This window comes from Struthio camelus, chromosome 30 (assembly GCF_040807025.1).
Source record: "Struthio camelus isolate bStrCam1 chromosome 30, bStrCam1.hap1, whole genome shotgun sequence".
NCBI classification, from domain to species: Eukaryota; Metazoa; Chordata; class Aves; order Struthioniformes; family Struthionidae; genus Struthio; species Struthio camelus.
Genome location: NC_090971.1, coordinates 173,035 through 190,358, shown reverse-complemented (window position 1 = coordinate 190,358; position 17,324 = coordinate 173,035). Strand labels below are relative to the sequence as shown.

Genomic DNA, 17,324 nt, shown 5'->3' with positions numbered 1-17,324 from the left:
AATAATGTCGTTTGTCTAAAAATTCTTAGGTGAGGAATTTATTTTCACTGAAGCCACCTTTGTTCCCATTATTGCAAGCAGAGCTTCCTTCTATCCTCTTTTTTAAGACTGGAGAAGACTGCAAAAAACTCTTCTGCGCAGTGTGTCTAAGCCAGATGATGTGAACAACAGGTGCCTTTTAGATCTCTTGCTTTATGATCACAAATTATTGAAGAGACAAGAACTCACAAACCTACTCCTCCTTCTGTTGCCAGTTCCTGATGCATCTTCCTGAGCTGTTTCTTGGATCTGATTCTCTTTCCTGTCTAGAGCTGTTGCTTTCCCATCTGTGTCCATTGCCAGTCTCTACTGTTTCCTGCTGAGCTTTAGTGTTGCCAGTTGTAACATTAGACTCACATCAGCAGTGTCTGAGAAGCAGCATGTTAATGGGACTTCCTGCTAGAGCCTTTTGGCTGTTTCTTCTCACTTTCCCTGTGCTGCTAGAATGAAACCCCATCTATCTGACAGATCTTACTTTATAATCCAGACTTCTGTACATAGCTGCTCACAGTCTTGCCTAATATTATTTGGAACCAGGCTTTGAGAGTTCTGTTTTGTGTGCTTTTAATGTGGGGCAGCTGGATTGCAGCTTTCCTGAATGACAAGGGGGTGTAGCTACCCGTGTTTGCAATAAAAGCCCCTTTTCAGCAGCCTCTTAGAAATGGAGGATGTTTAAATCATCCTTCTGCAAGGACCCAGCGTTTTCTTTGTGAAAGGACTGATTTAAATAATGGACTATACAGTGCTAACCCATGTAAATGCTACTAATAGATATTCCATACTGAATGGGTACAGTGGGTGCTTAGTTTCTAAACAATCTCTTGTTGTCCAGCAAAGTCATTTATTTGATTTGTTAGGAAGCAGATGGATGGAAGAATACGTTTGCTAACAGCCAAAAATACTGGAGGCCTTATTTCTTCCTCGAATATTTCCAGCTATACCACTGTGAGTTTTTAAAATGACAAAAAGTGCATGATCTTCCGCGTGGCCACGTGAGGGCAGACGGCAACCTGTCTTCATGCAATACAGAAATACAGAGCAATACGAAGACTTGGTGTAGAACGCTTCTGAGGGTGGCCCTTGGCCTCTTCTGGATCCAGCAGTGTACTGCAGGATGACTGAGGTCTCTCACTCCAACTACAGTGGGCACTCCAGGCAAGGTCCTAAACTGAAATCCAAAGTTGAAATGCCCCTGAATGCAGGTGGGTACAACTATTGAAAGCAGGGCTTCTATTCTTTGTTAAGGGCTAATGTTAAATGCAAAAAGTTGCCTAGATAAGGAAGAGAAAAGCAAAATGTGGGAATCACTTGAATTAGAATATTATCCCGCTTTCCTAACATCTGCTAATCCAGGCACTGGAAAAGGTAAGATATGAGTAGAAGTATTCTAGTGATTCTGGGAAGAAATCCAATGGGCCTTGGCATGTTCATGTGATCTGTGTCCATAGCAGAGATTCTGCTTTTAGCATGCGTGCCTGTTTGGGTCTACTATATTGCAAGATGAACTTTACTGTGGACTCACTTGACTGTACTGACACCACCTCCATTGGCTATGAGGATGTCTCTGAGGCGATACCCGCATGGCAAATACACACAGTCAGACAGAGAAATCCTGCTCCAGATAACCCACAAACTTCAGCTAGGAGCAGTGTGTCACTGGAAATGCACCTTTGAATTTCAGACATTAGCCAAACACCTGCTTTTTGGAACATCTCCAAAAACGTTGTGAAACAGGTCAGCCTGTTAGCTGACCATCCTCTCTCTGATGCCTGTCAAAGTGGAAGTGAAACGTGAAAAAGCATGCAGTGAAACAAAATAAGTTGGAGGATGCAGACTAGGCCCATATCTCTGGTGGATCAGAAAAGACGTTAGGTGTTCATTCACTATTAAAGAGGTTTCACCCACTGGCCAGAATCCATCCTTATTCCACAGGCACTGAAACCTCTGGGTCTGCACACACTATTTGATGTTATTGGTTGAAATCATGGTCTGTTTGGAAGTAGGTAAGAATGAGAAGAAACCACTAAACATGACCTAGCTTCCTGGACTCCGTATTACTTCCAAACTGCCTTTGAGTATATGCCTTTTGAATTAAAGAAAGCAGAAGATAATCTTCCAGATGACCACAAGAGGGCATAGTGCAGCTTGCCTATTACTTGGTAGGTAACAAAACTGGTTTTCACTCATTGGTAACTGGAAGTTGCAGATTTCATTTGTTTTCCTGCTGCCAAGACAAGTGAACCAACAGAAGTGAAAAACGACTCCTTGGAGTGGAACCTGAAATGTTTAGGTAGGCTGCTCAGCACAGGTATTCCTTGTTTGCAAGGTATTCCATCGCCACCAGTGGAGAAGAGTGAAACATTTTTGTTTTGATTTGTTATAAGCTAGGAGTCTGATTCGTAGGGCACGTAGGAACTCTTGAAGGAAAGTTGCTAGTGCTTGCCTTTAGGCAGAAGCACAGAAGAGATCATTTTCAGAGTGCATCTACTGCAGTGTAAGTTGGCTGCCAGCAGAGAAAGCAAGTCCCGCTTGTCCTCCTTCCCCAGCTGCACGTTCCTGCCACTCTGCGTGTGTCAGATCTAGTGATTGTGCAGTTGCAGGAGGGGTTAGATAAACGAGCTGATCCGACAGAAAACTACGCTGCCTGAAAAGTGACTCACCCTCCGTTGGCGTGGCCGATTTCCCTGTGGTGGCACATGGCAGGGCCATTTGGTGGCAGCCTGAAGTTACTTCTCATTACTCGGTGCATGAAATCACAACCTAAGGATGGGGGTTTGTCCAGTTGTAGCTGTGGGCTGTAGTGGGGAGGGGTGGTCATGCTTCTGGTCACACAGTTCTGCCCCCTGCCCAGTGTCTACTGCTCCAACAGAAAACAACTCACTGGAGGGGAGAGGGTGGCTGAAATACCTGTGGAGGTAAAAGGCAGAAGAATGCTATTGAGGAGGAGAAATGTGTTTGTGCGCTGCTGACATTCCCTCCAGCAAACCTAGAAGCCTGTACAGTGTGCTGTTTTTTGAAGACATGTGCTGAAGGACACAGCATCTGCAAGTGTGAGTCTAGTAGCACTCTCACATTTGGTTTGTGTCCACTAGATGAGGTGATCAAGACCAGCAGCGTGGATCTTAGCTTTGCATAGTTTACCTGCTTTTAATAATATTTGCCTCTGCCCTGCTGGGTGTTGCGTCCTGCTAGTACCAAAGTTTTGGGCACTCTCTCCTTCCATGTTCTGAGCATCCTGAGTGGGCTCTTCTCCTCAGCTGCCTCCTGAGGCATTCGTGTCTTGCCACAGCCTATGAGCCAACTCTCCATGCATTGTGCTGCCTCAGATCTGCTTGTTGCTGCTCCCCTAGGGATCCACACCAGGCTGGGAGGCTGTCTGCCAGGAATCTCACCTTCCTGCTCCCTTGCTGTTGTCCCCTCTGTGCTGACATACAGTGAGCTCAGCTGGCTTTGCTCTGTCTTCACCTGAACCTACTGCTTCTCTGTGACTGAGGCTGGGGACAGTGTCCATGGTGCATGGTTCATGCTGTGTAAAGACTCAGGTGGTTATGGCATCCAGCAGCTTTTGCAGAGGGCACCATGTCCTGTAACGTCCAAGCTGTTGTGTTATGCACTCTGCCAACCTATCTGATCTCATCATAAATGGGAAATCAGTTTTGATCTCCGTAATGACGCTGCAAATCCAGTTTCTCTAGTCAAACTGTGCGTCGCTGAACTGATGAGCCTGCTCTTGCAAAGGGTATGCTATAAACCAATGTGTCTGTGGCAGGCTTCACGTCGCCCATCCTTAGACCAGGACAATCTGGAGCTGGATGCATGTGTAGTTGTCTACATTGCCTTTCTGCCTATAAGGAGAAAAGGGCATTTGGGGAGTATGCTTCAAGTCACTCAAAGCTAGCCTTTTAAAATAGGTCAGATGAATTACACCTAGAAGACCCATCCTCTATTTTGTGCGAAGCAGGTGTCATTAGAGCGATAGTTTGGATGTAGACAGCTACGGTGTGGTTGCGTAAAGCTGGGGAATTTATTCTGTCCTGAGAGCTGTGTGTGTGAAATGCTTCAAGGCATTGTAAGCTTTTGGGTCAAGTGTTGAGGGCACTGGAGGAGTCCTACCTCTGGCCTCAAAAGGCACATTTCCAGAGCGTATTTATTTAGATAGCTGTGGTTAAGACTTTCAATGGCATGGGCTGAGGAATCCAGTTCCTGAAAGAATGCCAGACTTCAACTTTGAGCTCTCCATGCTTTTTTTCAGCAGAGCTATACGTTATGTCATATCACAGTTCTGCTAGTATGTTCTATGTTTGTCTTTCTTTCCATCAGAAGTATAATTTTGTATTTCCATGTTTTTATGCTTAATTTTAGCTCTCCTCTTCTGCTGACTTTTCAAGGGGTTCTGGAGAAATTACAGCTCAGTCGGTCAGTCTTCAAAAAATAATTCTGTTTTCCTAGCTGGTCCATGTTCACTGCAGCCTGATAGATGCTGCAAAGGCAGAAGTGGCTCCTTGCATTAAGATTCCTTTTTCTCTCTGCTTCCACAGGGGAAATAATTGTGCCTTTGACTGTCTCAGTGATCCACCACCCATTATGAAAGATGAGCATCATCACTCAGGGCGTTAATGGTGGCATCGCATGTTTTGAAGATGTGTCAACAAGGAAGAGGAACAAGCTGATTCTTCTGTGTTTAATTTCTTCCTGAATTTGTGTTGTAGATATGAGAATAAGCCTCTGGGATCCCAAATTGTGTAAGGTATGCATGAGGTGACACCAAGACACGTTTCTGGGAAGAACACAGGAGTTGGTGCTTTTGGAAAATGATCCAAGGAAGACAGGTTTTTTTTGATTAACCCTCCACACTTATGTAAGCCAATATTAAACTAGGACTAATTCCTAGGGATTTGCAGTGTCTCCAAGATAGACTGGCAGCTGCCTGTAGGTAGACTCCTTGCAGGTCAGGCTCTTTAGTCAGTAAACGCTGAGCTTCAAGCTGGCACTCTTTCAGTCACATCTTGGAGAAGCTAACAGTGAACTTTGTTAACGTTCCTGTACCACGTCACCAACTTGCACGTTAACCTCCAACTCTTGTCTTGCCCTTGCCATTTGAGGTGGAAAATTGTGCCTGTTTTGGCAGAAGAGTTGGACAGTGTGTTTTTCGTCCTGCTCCTGAGGAGGGGAATGGACAAGTGTGGAGTTAAGCTCAGGAGGGATCTGGAGCAAGGGAAGGACCTGGACAATGTGCCTCTGCTAGCATTTTTTGCTGGGGCACTGGTGCTGACTACCCTCTTTGCAAGCCGTGCTGTTCTTGTGGTGCTAGTGCCTAGCTGAACCATTTGACTCTGGTAGAAGGCTGCAGAGAGCGTATAGAGGCCAGGTCAAAAGTATAGAAAAGAGATTTTTAAGAATCCAAGCTTGTGAGCAACCCGTAGATGCCCTGGGGTACCTCCAGTGTTACATGGGAGGGTCAGATGGGAAGAGATGGAACCTCCATCCTGGAGAAGCGAGGGAAGGTTAGACACTGCTCCTGCAGTCGAGGGAGTTGTAGTTTGGGTGTTTAGAGAAGTCTTAATGTCCTTACTGAAGCAAGGTCTTCTCCTGATGCACTTACTGTGTTGTGCCAGTCTACACCGGATTGCATAATATGGTCCTGCCCATGATCAAAATTATAGCATGTTCTTCCCCATCAGAGTTGGAAGTGATGGGCAGGAGGAGGGGAGTAGGTTCCACGTTGGTGCAAGCTGTAACATCAAGCCTCTTGATTGCTTTTCCATGGCATGGCTTCCCCTCTCTGCCTGCAGTAGGGAGCTTTTATCAGGCTGGGGACACACAATACTGATTTTGTCCTCCACTAGCCCTCGTTTTCTTTCTTGCTAGTGGTGCTGAGCCTGCTCTTATCCTTCCTACTATCCGTTTTAATTAGAAAATATTACACCCCACAGCTTGGGTTTGTGATGATGGATGCCGAGGACATCACCAAGGACCAAATAGGATGACCAGCAAACTCAGTTAATGAGTAGAAGGCTACTGATCTTTTTAGTTAGCAGCTGTGCAGGTGCAAGAAGAAGGTGCAGTGAGACATGCACATTGTGACAGCAAAAGCATACACAGAGGCAGCAGCTGAGCACCTGATTTGCCCCTAATGAAGCATGTGCTTTTTGTCCTTCCTTGGGCCTGGCTGTGCTTCATGCCAACCAGGCAGAAAAGGTCCACGTGAAATCAGGTACAACATCTGAAACTATTTTTTATTTTCAAGTGGGGAAATACGGCCTGTTCTGCCTAGCTCAGACCACTATGGGAGAGCAGTGTTGAGCTCTTTCCAGTGAAGCAGGGAACAGGGAAAGGGCAACTCTAGGTGCTTGGGTGGGATCTACAGGCCCTGCAAGAGACAAGCCCCAGGCTGATGGGAGCCCTGGGTGGGCAATACTGAAGGTCTCTGTGCTGCCTTTTACTGAAAAGGTAGAACCAGCTGTTGCCACATCTCTCTGCAGCTGAGGGGTGTCTAGAAAGCTTCCTCAGACCCATCTCAAATGATAACCTTTCCCTGCCTTCAGCCCCTGTGTCCCCTGCACATGCCAAGGCAGAGGAAGAACCATGGTTGTCTCTCTGGTTGCGATTACTGCTGCTGGGCTTGTAATTCTCATTGCTGGCCCTGAACAGCAGCTGCACTGTCCCATCAGGGCCTGAGTGTCTTTCAGTGGGCACTGTCCTCTAGTCCAAAAGGACATTGCAGTGCAGGCTAGTGCTGTGATTTTAGCTCGCGTGCTGTCATATTTGCTTCCCCAGTGCTGCAGGATAACAGGCCATCCTTGACTTTGGGCGCTACGACTTTTCTTTACAACACTTTTCTTGACCTCTATTTGCAGAGGACATCATTTCTTTCACTGTAGTCCCTGTTGCCCCAGGATCTCAACTCCTGAAAATAAGCCAAGACAATAAGGTTTCAAACCATTCCCTTGCATTCTTTCCCCTCTCCCCCATGATATTTTAACATCTTCTCCTTGTTTTGTAGAGAAACTTGACATACCATGTTCTTCCTACCAGCCTATTAAACATGTACTGCCTGTATGGAAGAGTCTGGCTGTAGTAGTAACCATGCCTTTTCTGGCTGGCTTTGCCCCTTGCCCTGCAAGATGCTAGATGGATTTCTGCTAAACAAATTGCGAGTTCTTCCAAGAGCCTGTTGGCACCAGAAAAGACCAAGCGTTTGGCTGCTCCCTGCGTCTGCTCGTCACATGTTCAGAGAGTTCTTTGGAAACCAGACAGCCATTAATTACAGCCCCAGTGAGATGGGTTAAGCTTTCCTCTCTTCTGATAGAGATCTCCTGAGGGCTTCTTTAATGGCTCTGTCAGATGATTCTGCATTCCTACATGGAGCAATTAATTACTCATCCCATGTAGTTTGCCCACTGATTGAGTGAGTTCTTCCACAAGATATGGCACTAGTTGATGTTCCACGATGCTTGACGTTTTCTTCCTGCTTTAGTTTGGCATCCGGCAGCAGCAAGGCTTATGGAGGTCTCAAGGAAGGACCCTTCTTTCCAAAGCACTTCTCTCCCACCCTTGAACCCCTTTAACTGAGGTCTCTGCTATTCCCACAGGTATTTTGTGGCAGTTGGTCCAGTTTGCATGTCATCCACCTGCACTGGTGCCGTGCGGTGTTAGTGTTTGCCATGGGCTTTGGATTTTTGTTGACCAGAATGGATAGCTGTGCGCTGTTAATAATTTGTCTGCTAGCTCTCATTGTCTAGGTACTGAGGCGTTCACTGATCATCTTGGAGTTGATTTCCCAAATTGAGATTTTGATGCCTTTCCTCTCTTCCAACTATCTTCCAGAATGCAATCTGCCCTCCAAGGCAAACCCTGGGTGCAGTTTCCCAGTGGCCTGATGGGAAGCCCACTCTCTGGATCCAGCTGTTCCTTGTAGGGTGTTCTGGCACCCAGTCAGGTCCATCTTGCAAGTACCCACCGGAGCTGCGCTTTGGGGCAACGGGCAAAGAGGGAAGATTACTGTGGCCAGCGGTCCTGAAGCAGACTGGCCATGTTCCTGTCGCTCAGAGCTGTCCAAGCAGCTGGGCATGGCATCTCTGTCATTAGTTTTCCATGGCATTGTTCTACTTCAGTGAGAGTAAGTGGCATATGCTTAGGCAAAGTTTGGCAGTGCTGAACTGCCCCCGATCCTGCAGGTCCCTATTTTTCACAGATGGACTAACTTCCCTATATGCAGATGCAAACTTGAGAGGCAGCAGTCATATCTTGACCTTGTAAGTGCTGCATCAGTATGGCAGAGACTACATTTCCTGAGGTGCCTGTTTCTAGCCTAATGTGTTTCCTAGGAGTTGTTTAGGAGATGTTGGCAGCTCCTCAGAAGCTCCTGACTTCTGACTGCAGTACTGTAGGAGCAACTTGCTACCCTGAGCCCTGCATCTGAGTCCCTGGTCCTTTGAAAGCTCAGAGAGTTTTTTCTGTAGGGGGCAGAGGAAACTCTGGGCCTGGCTTCCTGAGTTGATGGCGGGGGGAGGGGGTGTCCATGTCTGCAGCTGAGCTCTCAGGCAGAGACGTGGCTTCCGTCAGGGTCCAGATGTTGGAGATACTTTGGTGGCCTCTGTGTGTGCAAGCCTCATAATTTCCAGGAGGCTTCTGGTGGGGCCCATTATCTAGCTGGTCTTCTCATCCCTAGTGTGGAATTTGCAGCCACTGCAGCCTGGGTTTGGAGGATGGCTTTAATTGGCTTGTGCCTCAGCTGGGAGGCCTCTAGAGCGTGAAGAGGTTCCCCTTGCAAATCATCAGAGCACTAGAATCAGATATGGGTGGCCTGTGTTTAAGGAAAGGACCTGCATGGACCAGCAGATTTTTCCTCTAGATTGATAGTTAGCAAAGCGGAAACAAGCCACAGCGCTGGTCTGGCACCTCCCAAACGCTTAGGAGTGTTTGTTCCTCCCTTGGCAGCTTGCTTTCTCCTCCCCACCCCTAACACTGGTACATAAGGCCCCCTCAGAGCAGCCTCTGCACAGCGCATCCCGTTCCAGTGAGGCAGACAACAAGCTGCACCTCCAGTTCCAGCACCTTTGCTCTTGGTGAGAGTGAACCTGAAGACCTTCAGCATGGGTAAGAAATACTCTGCAGCCTCCACTCAGCCTCCAGCAGCTCAAAGCCATGTAGCTTTGATTTATGGCTCCATGCTGGATCCTGCTCTAGCCACTGTCTCAGGGCTGTAGACATCGCATCTTGAAACTTAGTCCCACTTGCGGACTGGTAGGTTTGTTCCTCTCCAGCATTGCAGGGAGGGAATGCTCCCTGCGAAGGCGAAGGGGAGGCTGAAGTTTAGCATTGTGTCTGACTGGTACAGAAGGTTCATTTCTTCTAGTTACTACCCTGGTTCTGGGAGCTTGTATGTGCCTTGAAAAGCTCCTTCCGTTTGGCCATAGCGTCTGTGCTGAGGGGAGCCTCACTTTCTTCTGGGGAAATGCAGCTCCCTCTTCAGGGAGACGAGATCCAAAACTTACTTTCCAAAACTTAGTTTCCCAGCTTTGCTTTCCAAAACTTCCTTTCCAGGCTAGACCTTTAGACCTGGTTATTAGTGTAAACTCTCTGTCCCTCACAGTCGATGGGGAGGGGATCGCTGAGGAGCTCAGAAGATGCAGAATGGAGCTGAGAAGTGTTTTTATCTGTGATACCCCTGGTGACTCTTTAGGGAGGATTTCTGTCTTTTGTCACTACCAAAACAAAGGTAGATGCTGGTCACAGAGGGCCCCCTTGAGAGCCAGGGTGGGAGAAGGTCCATCTGGCGGGACAGAACCTTCTGAAAAGGTATCCTTAAAGGAGGTGGAAATCTCATTTTCTTCTTCTCTTCTTCTCAAATCAGACCGATGCAGAGTTCAGTGCAAGGCATACACAAGCTGCCCAGAAGTTGTGAAAGGCAAGTCCTCTCAAGCATGTTTGGAAGGGGAGGGCATTTGGGAAAGAGCTTTTCTTTTCCCTTCTGGCTGATTCATGGCATGTCTTGACACAATTTTTTTATACACAAAGGTCCCAGAGAGGAGCTTGCATATGTGACCTGTACCTACAGGGAAACAGGTATCGACCAACCTGACTTCCTGGCCACCATCGATCTTAACCCCAGATCTCCATATTATTGCCAGGTACCTGTGATTAGACTCTGTTCTTCCTAGGCTGAGCACTAGCTGCTGGCTCCGTGCTCCGTAATGTCTCTGGATCCAGCACATTTCTGCTTTCTGCTGTTCCCTGTGTGCTTGGCTCCAGTTGAATTGGCTCCATCTCTGTGTCCCAGTGGACATGTCAGCTGTGACTCACTTCCCAACTCACTTCCAGAGGATCTTTGTAGTAGTGAGCATTAGAGCTCATGCCCTGAACCGTCCTCTCAGAAGCTGTTCAGCATGGATGGCCTCTAGTGATACATGGGGTCCAGAGCAACCAGCACTTTTGCAGAGTTGAGCATGTTTCTGTTTCAGAGGTGTTCTGTTATGCACTGTACCAGCCTGTCTGCTCTTATCCTAAATGGGGAATCAGCACCTGCCTGATCAGCCTACAAAGGCTGCAAGTCCAGGTTATCCACATCAACAGTATATCTCTGAACTGATTAGTCACATATAGGCTTTGACCTCTCCACAAATCTGCAGTGGTGCAGGGAGCAGTGTTATCCTCACTAAGTAATTGCTTGCATTAAGGTCCCCTTTTCTCCCTGCCTCCCTGAGTGACCTCTGTTTCTGCCTTCGGCTACCTAGGTGATCCACCGCCTGCCTATGCCCAACCTCAAAGACGAGCTGCATTGCTCAGGGTGGAATGCTGGAAGCACCTGCTTTGACAGTATCACAACAAGAAGGAACAAGCTGATTCTTCCCTGTTTGATTTCTTCCCGCATTTATGTGGTGGATGTGGGTACACAGTGCCGGGCTCCCAAACTGTGTAAGGTATGCCTGAGGTGACTCCAAGACAAGTTTCTGGAAAGGAGTTGCGAACTGGTGCTTCTGGAATAAGATACAGGGAAGAAGGGTTCTCTTCACCTTCTCTTCCATTCTGATTTGAAAGACCTGAGTCATGTTTCCCTCTCAGCTGTCTCCTTTCTAGACAAAGGATGCCTTACACAGGATCTGGTCCGTGGTTCTGATGATCATTTTCTTCCCTTCTCCATGCCTGCTGCATGCAGGGAATGTCTTCTAGCTGGAAGTCATATCATGCCCCTGCCTGACCCTGACTCGAATAGTGAGGTGGACAAACAAGCTGCCACAAGTTAGGTGTCGCTGCATTCATGTTTGTGTAAAGGAGAGCTTGGAGGTGTCTCTGCTCCTCTCTGAGAAGGAGCAGAGCCTGTCAGGTGTGAGTTCCTGGGCAGAAAGCACCTCCTGCAAGTATCACAGATTTTTCAGAAATCTGAGGTGGCCAAAGGCTCTGCCAGGGAGTGTGAAATGAGCTGAGCAGTCAGGGACTTAAGTGCGTGTGTGTGTACACTTTTTTCAGGTGATTGAGCCAGTGGATGTCTTCTGGAAGTGTAACAAGGGCCATCTCTGTATAGTTCATAGCCTGCCTAATGGTGATATCCTGATTTCCAACATGGGAGATCCAGCTGGCAATGGAAAAGGTATTTTTCCCTGTACTCATTCCAAGAATGTGATTCCTATTAGAAAAATAGCAACCCTAAAAACTGCAGACTTTCAAAATTGTCAGATAGCAAACACAGAAGACTTGTTAAGAACTCCCAGTCCTTCTGTGCTGATATAAGAACAAAACCCACCCACAAGCCTGAGGTCCAGAGTGGGGACATGAAAACAAGTGATGGAGAAAAATCTGGTCTCCTCCACATGTTCAGCCATTTAATCTACCATTCAGCCATTTAATCTTAGGGGTTCATCCATGACTGCTTGAGAACAAGGCAGTGGGTTGAGTCCTGCCAACACAGGTAACTTGGGCCACTGAATGCACACTTAAGTGAATACTAAGTTGGGATCATTTTTGGTTCCAAACCCTTGTACGTAGCCCATATGGGAAGCTGTAATACACATCCTTTTGCCCAACTAAATCCACTTGGTAGAGCTTTTGCAGCTGAGTATCTCAAGGCAGAAAATCTGTTGAAGATCATACTTGACTCTTTAAGTGAGGCTAATGCACAAAGCATGATACCACTTTGGAAGTGGAGTATGTGACCTGTTGTGCTTCTCCTTCTGTGCCACAGGTGGTTTTATTGTCCTGGATGGAGAGACCTTTGAACTGAAGGGGAACTGGGAGAACGAGTGTGGGGTCCCCCCCACTGGACATGACTTCTGGTTCCAGCCACGCCACAATGTTCTGATAAGCTCTGCTGGATTAGTCCCAAAACGTGCCGGACTTGGATTTAATCCAGATGACCTGAAGAAGGGTGAGGGAATATGGATGTAAATGCGGAGCCAGGACTCACTGAGGTGTTGGAAGGATGCCTTTGTGGTCAGGGAAAAAAGGGTTAGTGCTGGAGAAAGGGGGAAAGCTGAATTCTCCCAGAAAGGCCCATTTTACCGGCACTGGTACAGTGTCTATCCTTAAGAGCAGCCGGTCCCTGTCTTCCCCTACTGTTCCCTGAACTACTCAAATTCTTCTGCTTCTCCTGGCTGCAGCTGCTGTGGCTGTCTCTGTCTGTTAGCGTTCTTGGGAGAGATGAGTCTACAGGGCTAGTCCCACCTCTTCTGACTTGGTTTTTCCTTTGACCTGAACTCAGGGGTCTTTGGGCGCCGCCTGAATGTGTGGAACTTGTCCTGCCATACCCTCATCCAGTGCTTTGACCTGGGGGAGGACTCTCTGCCCTTGAGTGTTAAATTCCTCCACAACCCCGATGCTGCTGAGGGATACGTCAGCTGTGCCCTGAGTGGCATCGTCTATCGCTTCTACAAGAATGAGGCAAGTATTGTCCCAGCAGCCACAGGAAGTAACGTGAGACCCAGCCATCACGAGCTACAGGGTGATTTAGAAACTTCCAGGAAAAATTCAGGGTCGCATTCCTCCTGCTGTGTGTATGCTCTCCATGTGGCAGCTACGCTTCTCCCATTGACTCTGAAGGACATTGGCTGGGGTTCCTCTCACCTGATTTAGATGCTTAACTATTAGACAGCTGAGAGTGAGCTAGGGACCCTGAGTTCTGTCTGTATTCAGTGGAGAGAAAGGAGGAGACGTGGAGAGGTCAATGTCCAGGCCCTGCCTTGGACAGGATGCCTTATCCTAGGGTGAGAGGGGTCTCCTCCTGGAGGAGCCTGTTTCTGTCCATGGAATGTAAATGTTGTGACCAGCTTGGGCTTCTTGGTTGAACCTCTCCGAGATTATTTAGAGCAGTGAATCCCAGCCTTGCTGTTGGTGTCAGAGGGTGCTGTCCCTAACTCTGTCTCCTCTTAGTAGGTGGGCCTTGTGTGGTGGTAGCCTTCCTAATGCAGATTTGCCCACCTTGTATGTGTGTGTGCAGTGAATGTTTTTGCACAGAAATGCTCACAGTGTAGTGTTCCTGTTTCTTGAACAGAGAGACTGCTGGGCAGTAGAGGAGGTGATTCAGATCCCAGCCAAGGAGGTGAGGGGATGGATTCTCCCCAAAATGCCAGGTTAGTGTCCCTTGTTTTGTAAGAATTTTTTCCTCCCAGAAGCTTGTGGGAAAGCCCCTGGCAAAGCCCACTTGCTGACCCTCAAAGCCTTGCTGCATAAACATCGCGGAAGGGTTGTCAGAGTGGCTGAGTGGCTGTGCACACCTCCAAAAACATGGGCAGGTTTCCTGTAGTGGACTCAGTGCATACAGAATGGCAGGGAGAGGTGTGAGCTGTGGCTCCATGCGACACATTTTCTGCTGGTCCTGCCTTATCCTTAGCTCTTTGCTTCTCTGCCCTAGCTCTCACAGCCAACATTGTCATCTCGCTGGATGACAGGTTCCTGTATCTCAGCAACTGGCTGCATGGAGACATCCGCCAGTATGACATCTCCAATTCCTGCAAGCCCAAGCTGGTGGGACAGGTAAGCCATCACCAGAGAGGCTTCCACTGTTGGGTTCCTTAGCAGTATTCAGTGGTGGTTAGAAGACAAGACAACATGTCTCCCTGTCCCTTGCTTACAGGTGTTTGTGGGAGGCAGTATCCTCAGAGGTGGGCCTGTGACTGTGTGTAGAGATGAAGAGCTGAAGTGGCAGCCGGAGCCCTTGGTGATCAAGGTGAGTTATGTGGCCTCTTTCCCCTGATGTGCCCTCTGCAAATTGTCTCTGCTCTGCTAATTCTTTTCTCAGGGTTCCCGGGGGCAGGTCTCCATTGCAGCTGCCAGTGTGTTTGCAGCATTTAAAAGCCTGACCCGGATGGTTTTAACCCAGCAAGCGTGGAAAGCGTAGGAGGGCAATGCGGTCGCACAAGATTCAGCCCAGTGCTTTCTGAGTAAATATGCAGGTGCCCTGGCATGTGGCACAGTCCATGGTGAATTCTCTGTGCCTTGCTCGGGCTGAGTGGGTTGGAGCTAGCTGGGCTGTGGCTGCCGACGCTGTGATCGCACTGCCGGACCACAGTGAAGAGTTCCCTTGTGTCCCATCCAAGCACAACAGGGGTTTTGCTGGAGCATGGAGGAAACTTGTTCTCTGTCTGCAGCTGAAAGAGTTAACTTAGAGGCTGCAGGTTCTGTCTGTCAGGTGAACATACTCCTTGACCAGAGGAAAAGTTCAGCTCTCCTTGCATCAAGGAGAGGCCTGCTCCAGTCCCTGCTAGGAGGAGAGCCACCCTTTCTGCTCTGCTTCTCTGCTCCTGCTTTTGCTTCTCTGCTCAAAGAAAGAAGCCAGTAGAGTCACTGCTCTCTGTTGTGCCTTCAGTGCAAGAGAGTGTATGGCGGTCCTTATAAAATGCAGCTTAGTGTGGATGGCAAGAGGCTGTACGTCACCAACTCCTTCTACAGCACATGGGACAAGCAGTTCTACCCGGATGTGGTCAAGTAAGAAATCTTTGGGAGGAGGGAAGTTGCAGCATTGTCCCTCTGCACGTGCAGTCAAGGTCCATTTGCAGGGCCCCCATGTTAGCAAAGGGAGAAGTGCCTCATCCAAGGGGCTACAAGGACCCATTTGTGGTTGCATGGAGAAAGATTTTCTTAACCTCATACCCACAGCTTATTCATGTTGAACTACAAAGGCAACTGACTTGCACATCTCTCTGGCGGGACGAGGTGAACCTGCTCCCTGAGTGGAGCTGTGGTGTCATGGTTTTGCTTGGGAGAGTGTATGTTTCAATCTCCTCTGTGGCATGAAGCCATCCGTGGATCTCCATCTCCTAGAGCCAGGCCATGACTGTGCTGTAGCATCTCCCAGTGTATCCACGAGAGATGTCTGTCTTAGCAAAGACGATGATAATCGCCAACACAAAGGCAAGCTCCAGCCTATCTTCACAGCATGTCTAGTGGTTTACTCACATCCATTGCGAATTCAGTAAAACCCCTAAACGCTGGTGCCTGCAACTGCTAGAACTGGGCCTCAGCTGTGTTCTCTGTAGAAGACAAGGTGTTAAAGAGAAGGCCCCTGCCTAGATAGGGAAGAGAAGAGTGAAGTGCAGGGATGTTCTGAACAGGAGCATGGTTTCCTTGTCCATAATCTCTGCTTGTTTGTCCCTTTGCAGGGAAGGCTCTGTCATGCTGCAGATTGATGTGGACACTGAGAATGGTGGCCTGACCGTGAACAAGAACTTCCTGGTGGATTTGGGGAAGGAACCCTGTGGGCCTTGCCTTGCTCGTGATATCCACTTCCCTTGCGGAGATTCCACCTCTGATATCTCAGCCTAGGCACCATGTGAAAGATTCCCTTCTTCTCTCTCTCCTTTAGTGCAGATGTTAGGAAAAGAGTGTTGGTAACTGGGTCGGGGATCCCCATTCACTACTGGAAATCAAATTGCTGTTAACATGACCTACAGACGCTATGCCTTGTTGTGAGGGTTTGGTTCGAGTAGACCAGTGAATAAAGTCACGAGGCCTGGGATTAATCTTGCTGGACTGTGTATCTAAGCAGTGAGCCCAGGCACCCTTTGCGTTCAGTGCAAGGAAATAATCCCTGGGCATGGTTTAGAGATCAGAGGCCAGGGCACTTGCTCAGATATAGAGCTCTGTGGCACACACTGCCTTTTGGCATATGCCTGCATACCCACCATGCCTGCATACCTTCCTTGCTACAGGCCTGTCACATGGCTGCCCTGATGTTTCCAGCTTGTTAGCTGTTGCTCTCTAGTACCAGAGCCTGGTGGGAAACTGTTGATCACACTCTGTTGTGATTCAGAGCTTTTTCACATTTGAAAGCGAAGGCAAAAGAAAGTGAAGTGCCCACTTCATTGGAGTTACTGTTCTTCAGCCAGGTCATACCTGGATAGTCTTCTCCTGGCATGAGAGTGTTTTTGGCTCATGTGTCGAGAGGTTGGGCTGGTATGCGTTAGAGCTGAAGGAGGGTGTGCATGTATTCTGAAAAGAGGTGCCTGTTTCCTGACAGTGGTTTGTATGATTGCTTTTGTATTCTCCCGCTTTAAACACTAATAAAATTGTTCTTGGCATCAGCTGCTTCTTCCCATGTCTTGTTTCACTGAACCTTTCTATATTGTTTTCAGCAATGGTTAGTGATGAGGTCAGGGTTTTGGAACTCCCTGAGATAGGAATACTGATTGTGCAAGGGTGCCTGTTAGCCTGAAAATTTCTGGTAGAAATTGTCTTTTGCTCCAAAGCATATTTTTTGTGCATTCCTGCAGGCACATGTTTCATGGGGGAACTTTGCCACTATTGTTATGGTTTTGCCCCAAAGGAAAGTACTTTTTCAACGCAATGTAGCATTGTTATCACCCAAACCAACCATTCAGTTTGCATAGGGCTTTCCTTAAAAGGTTTGAGAGAACACATTTACTGGACACACTTACTAGACACTCCAGTGCAACCCCTGGTGTTTGTTACGAGGATGACTTGCTCCTGGGGAGAGTTTTGCTTTCAGCTTGATCAGTTCAGATGGATTGCATAGTCCCATGCAGTGCAGACAAAGTGGAGTTAGAGCTTTCAGCTGAGGTACCCTGCATACACCTTACACAGTTTAGGCAAAATGAGCTTAGTCCCATGGTAATGCTCAGTAGTCAATCCCCTCTCATGCTGAGATACACCAGTACAAATGAGATTGAGATTTTTCTCAAAGATGTAGTTATTGGAGTTATAGATTCTCCTTCTCCTTGTCATGCGCTCTGTAGGTCTTTCTCTGTGGGTATCAAATCCCAATCACACAGTGTAAGCTTGTTTGTTACGCAGGACAGCAAGCATTGGCCTCCAGGGGCTCTGCAGGACAAACC

General features: G+C 48.0%; 1 protein-coding gene across 4 annotated transcripts; it reads left to right on the top strand.

Moving 5' to 3' along the window:
- The first annotated feature begins 81 nt into the window (after nt 1-81).
- LOC104139436 (methanethiol oxidase) lies at nt 82-16,553 on the top strand. Of its 4 annotated transcripts, XM_068921916.1 has the most exons (18): nt 82-171; nt 897-984; nt 1,069-1,241; nt 4,402-4,455; nt 4,578-4,786; nt 7,867-8,158; nt 8,980-9,138; nt 9,896-9,949; nt 10,060-10,172; nt 10,776-10,961; nt 11,509-11,629; nt 12,221-12,403; nt 12,737-12,915; nt 13,526-13,604; nt 13,886-14,007; nt 14,108-14,200; nt 14,840-14,958; nt 15,633-16,553. In XM_068921916.1, the coding sequence occupies exons 7-18, from the start codon at nt 9,135-9,137 to the stop codon at nt 15,793-15,795; spliced, it is 1,416 nt and encodes a 471-aa protein (XP_068778017.1). In that variant the 5' UTR covers nt 82-171; nt 897-984; nt 1,069-1,241; nt 4,402-4,455; nt 4,578-4,786; nt 7,867-8,158; nt 8,980-9,134; the 3' UTR covers nt 15,796-16,553. The 4 variants fall into 4 exon arrangements, with proteins under 4 accessions (XP_068778017.1, XP_068778018.1, XP_068778019.1 ...); XM_068921917.1 differs by lacking the exons at nt 82-171; nt 897-984; nt 7,867-8,158; ... (1 more) ...; nt 9,896-9,949; nt 10,060-10,172 and having other exon boundaries at nt 1,103-1,241; XM_068921918.1 differs by lacking the exons at nt 82-171; nt 897-984; nt 1,069-1,241; ... (2 more) ...; nt 9,896-9,949; nt 10,060-10,172 and adding an exon at nt 3,040-3,089.
- The last annotated feature ends 771 nt before the right edge of the window (nt 16,554-17,324 follow it).

What these genes read in the sequence shown, in the direction of transcription:
- LOC104139436 (XM_068921914.1), top strand. Translation starts at nt 9,424, where the DNA reads ATGTGCCTTGAAAAGCTCCTTCCGTTTGGCCATAGCGTCTGTGCTGAG. An exon ending in GATCTCCATATTATTGCCAG is followed by an intron (nt 10,173 to 10,775) that starts GTACCTGTGATT and finishes TCGGCTACCTAG; the next exon opens with GTGATCCACCGCCTGCCTAT. An exon ending in CGGAGCCCTTGGTGATCAAG is followed by an intron (nt 14,201 to 14,839) that starts GTGAGTTATGTG and finishes TTGTGCCTTCAG; the next exon opens with TGCAAGAGAGTGTATGGCGG.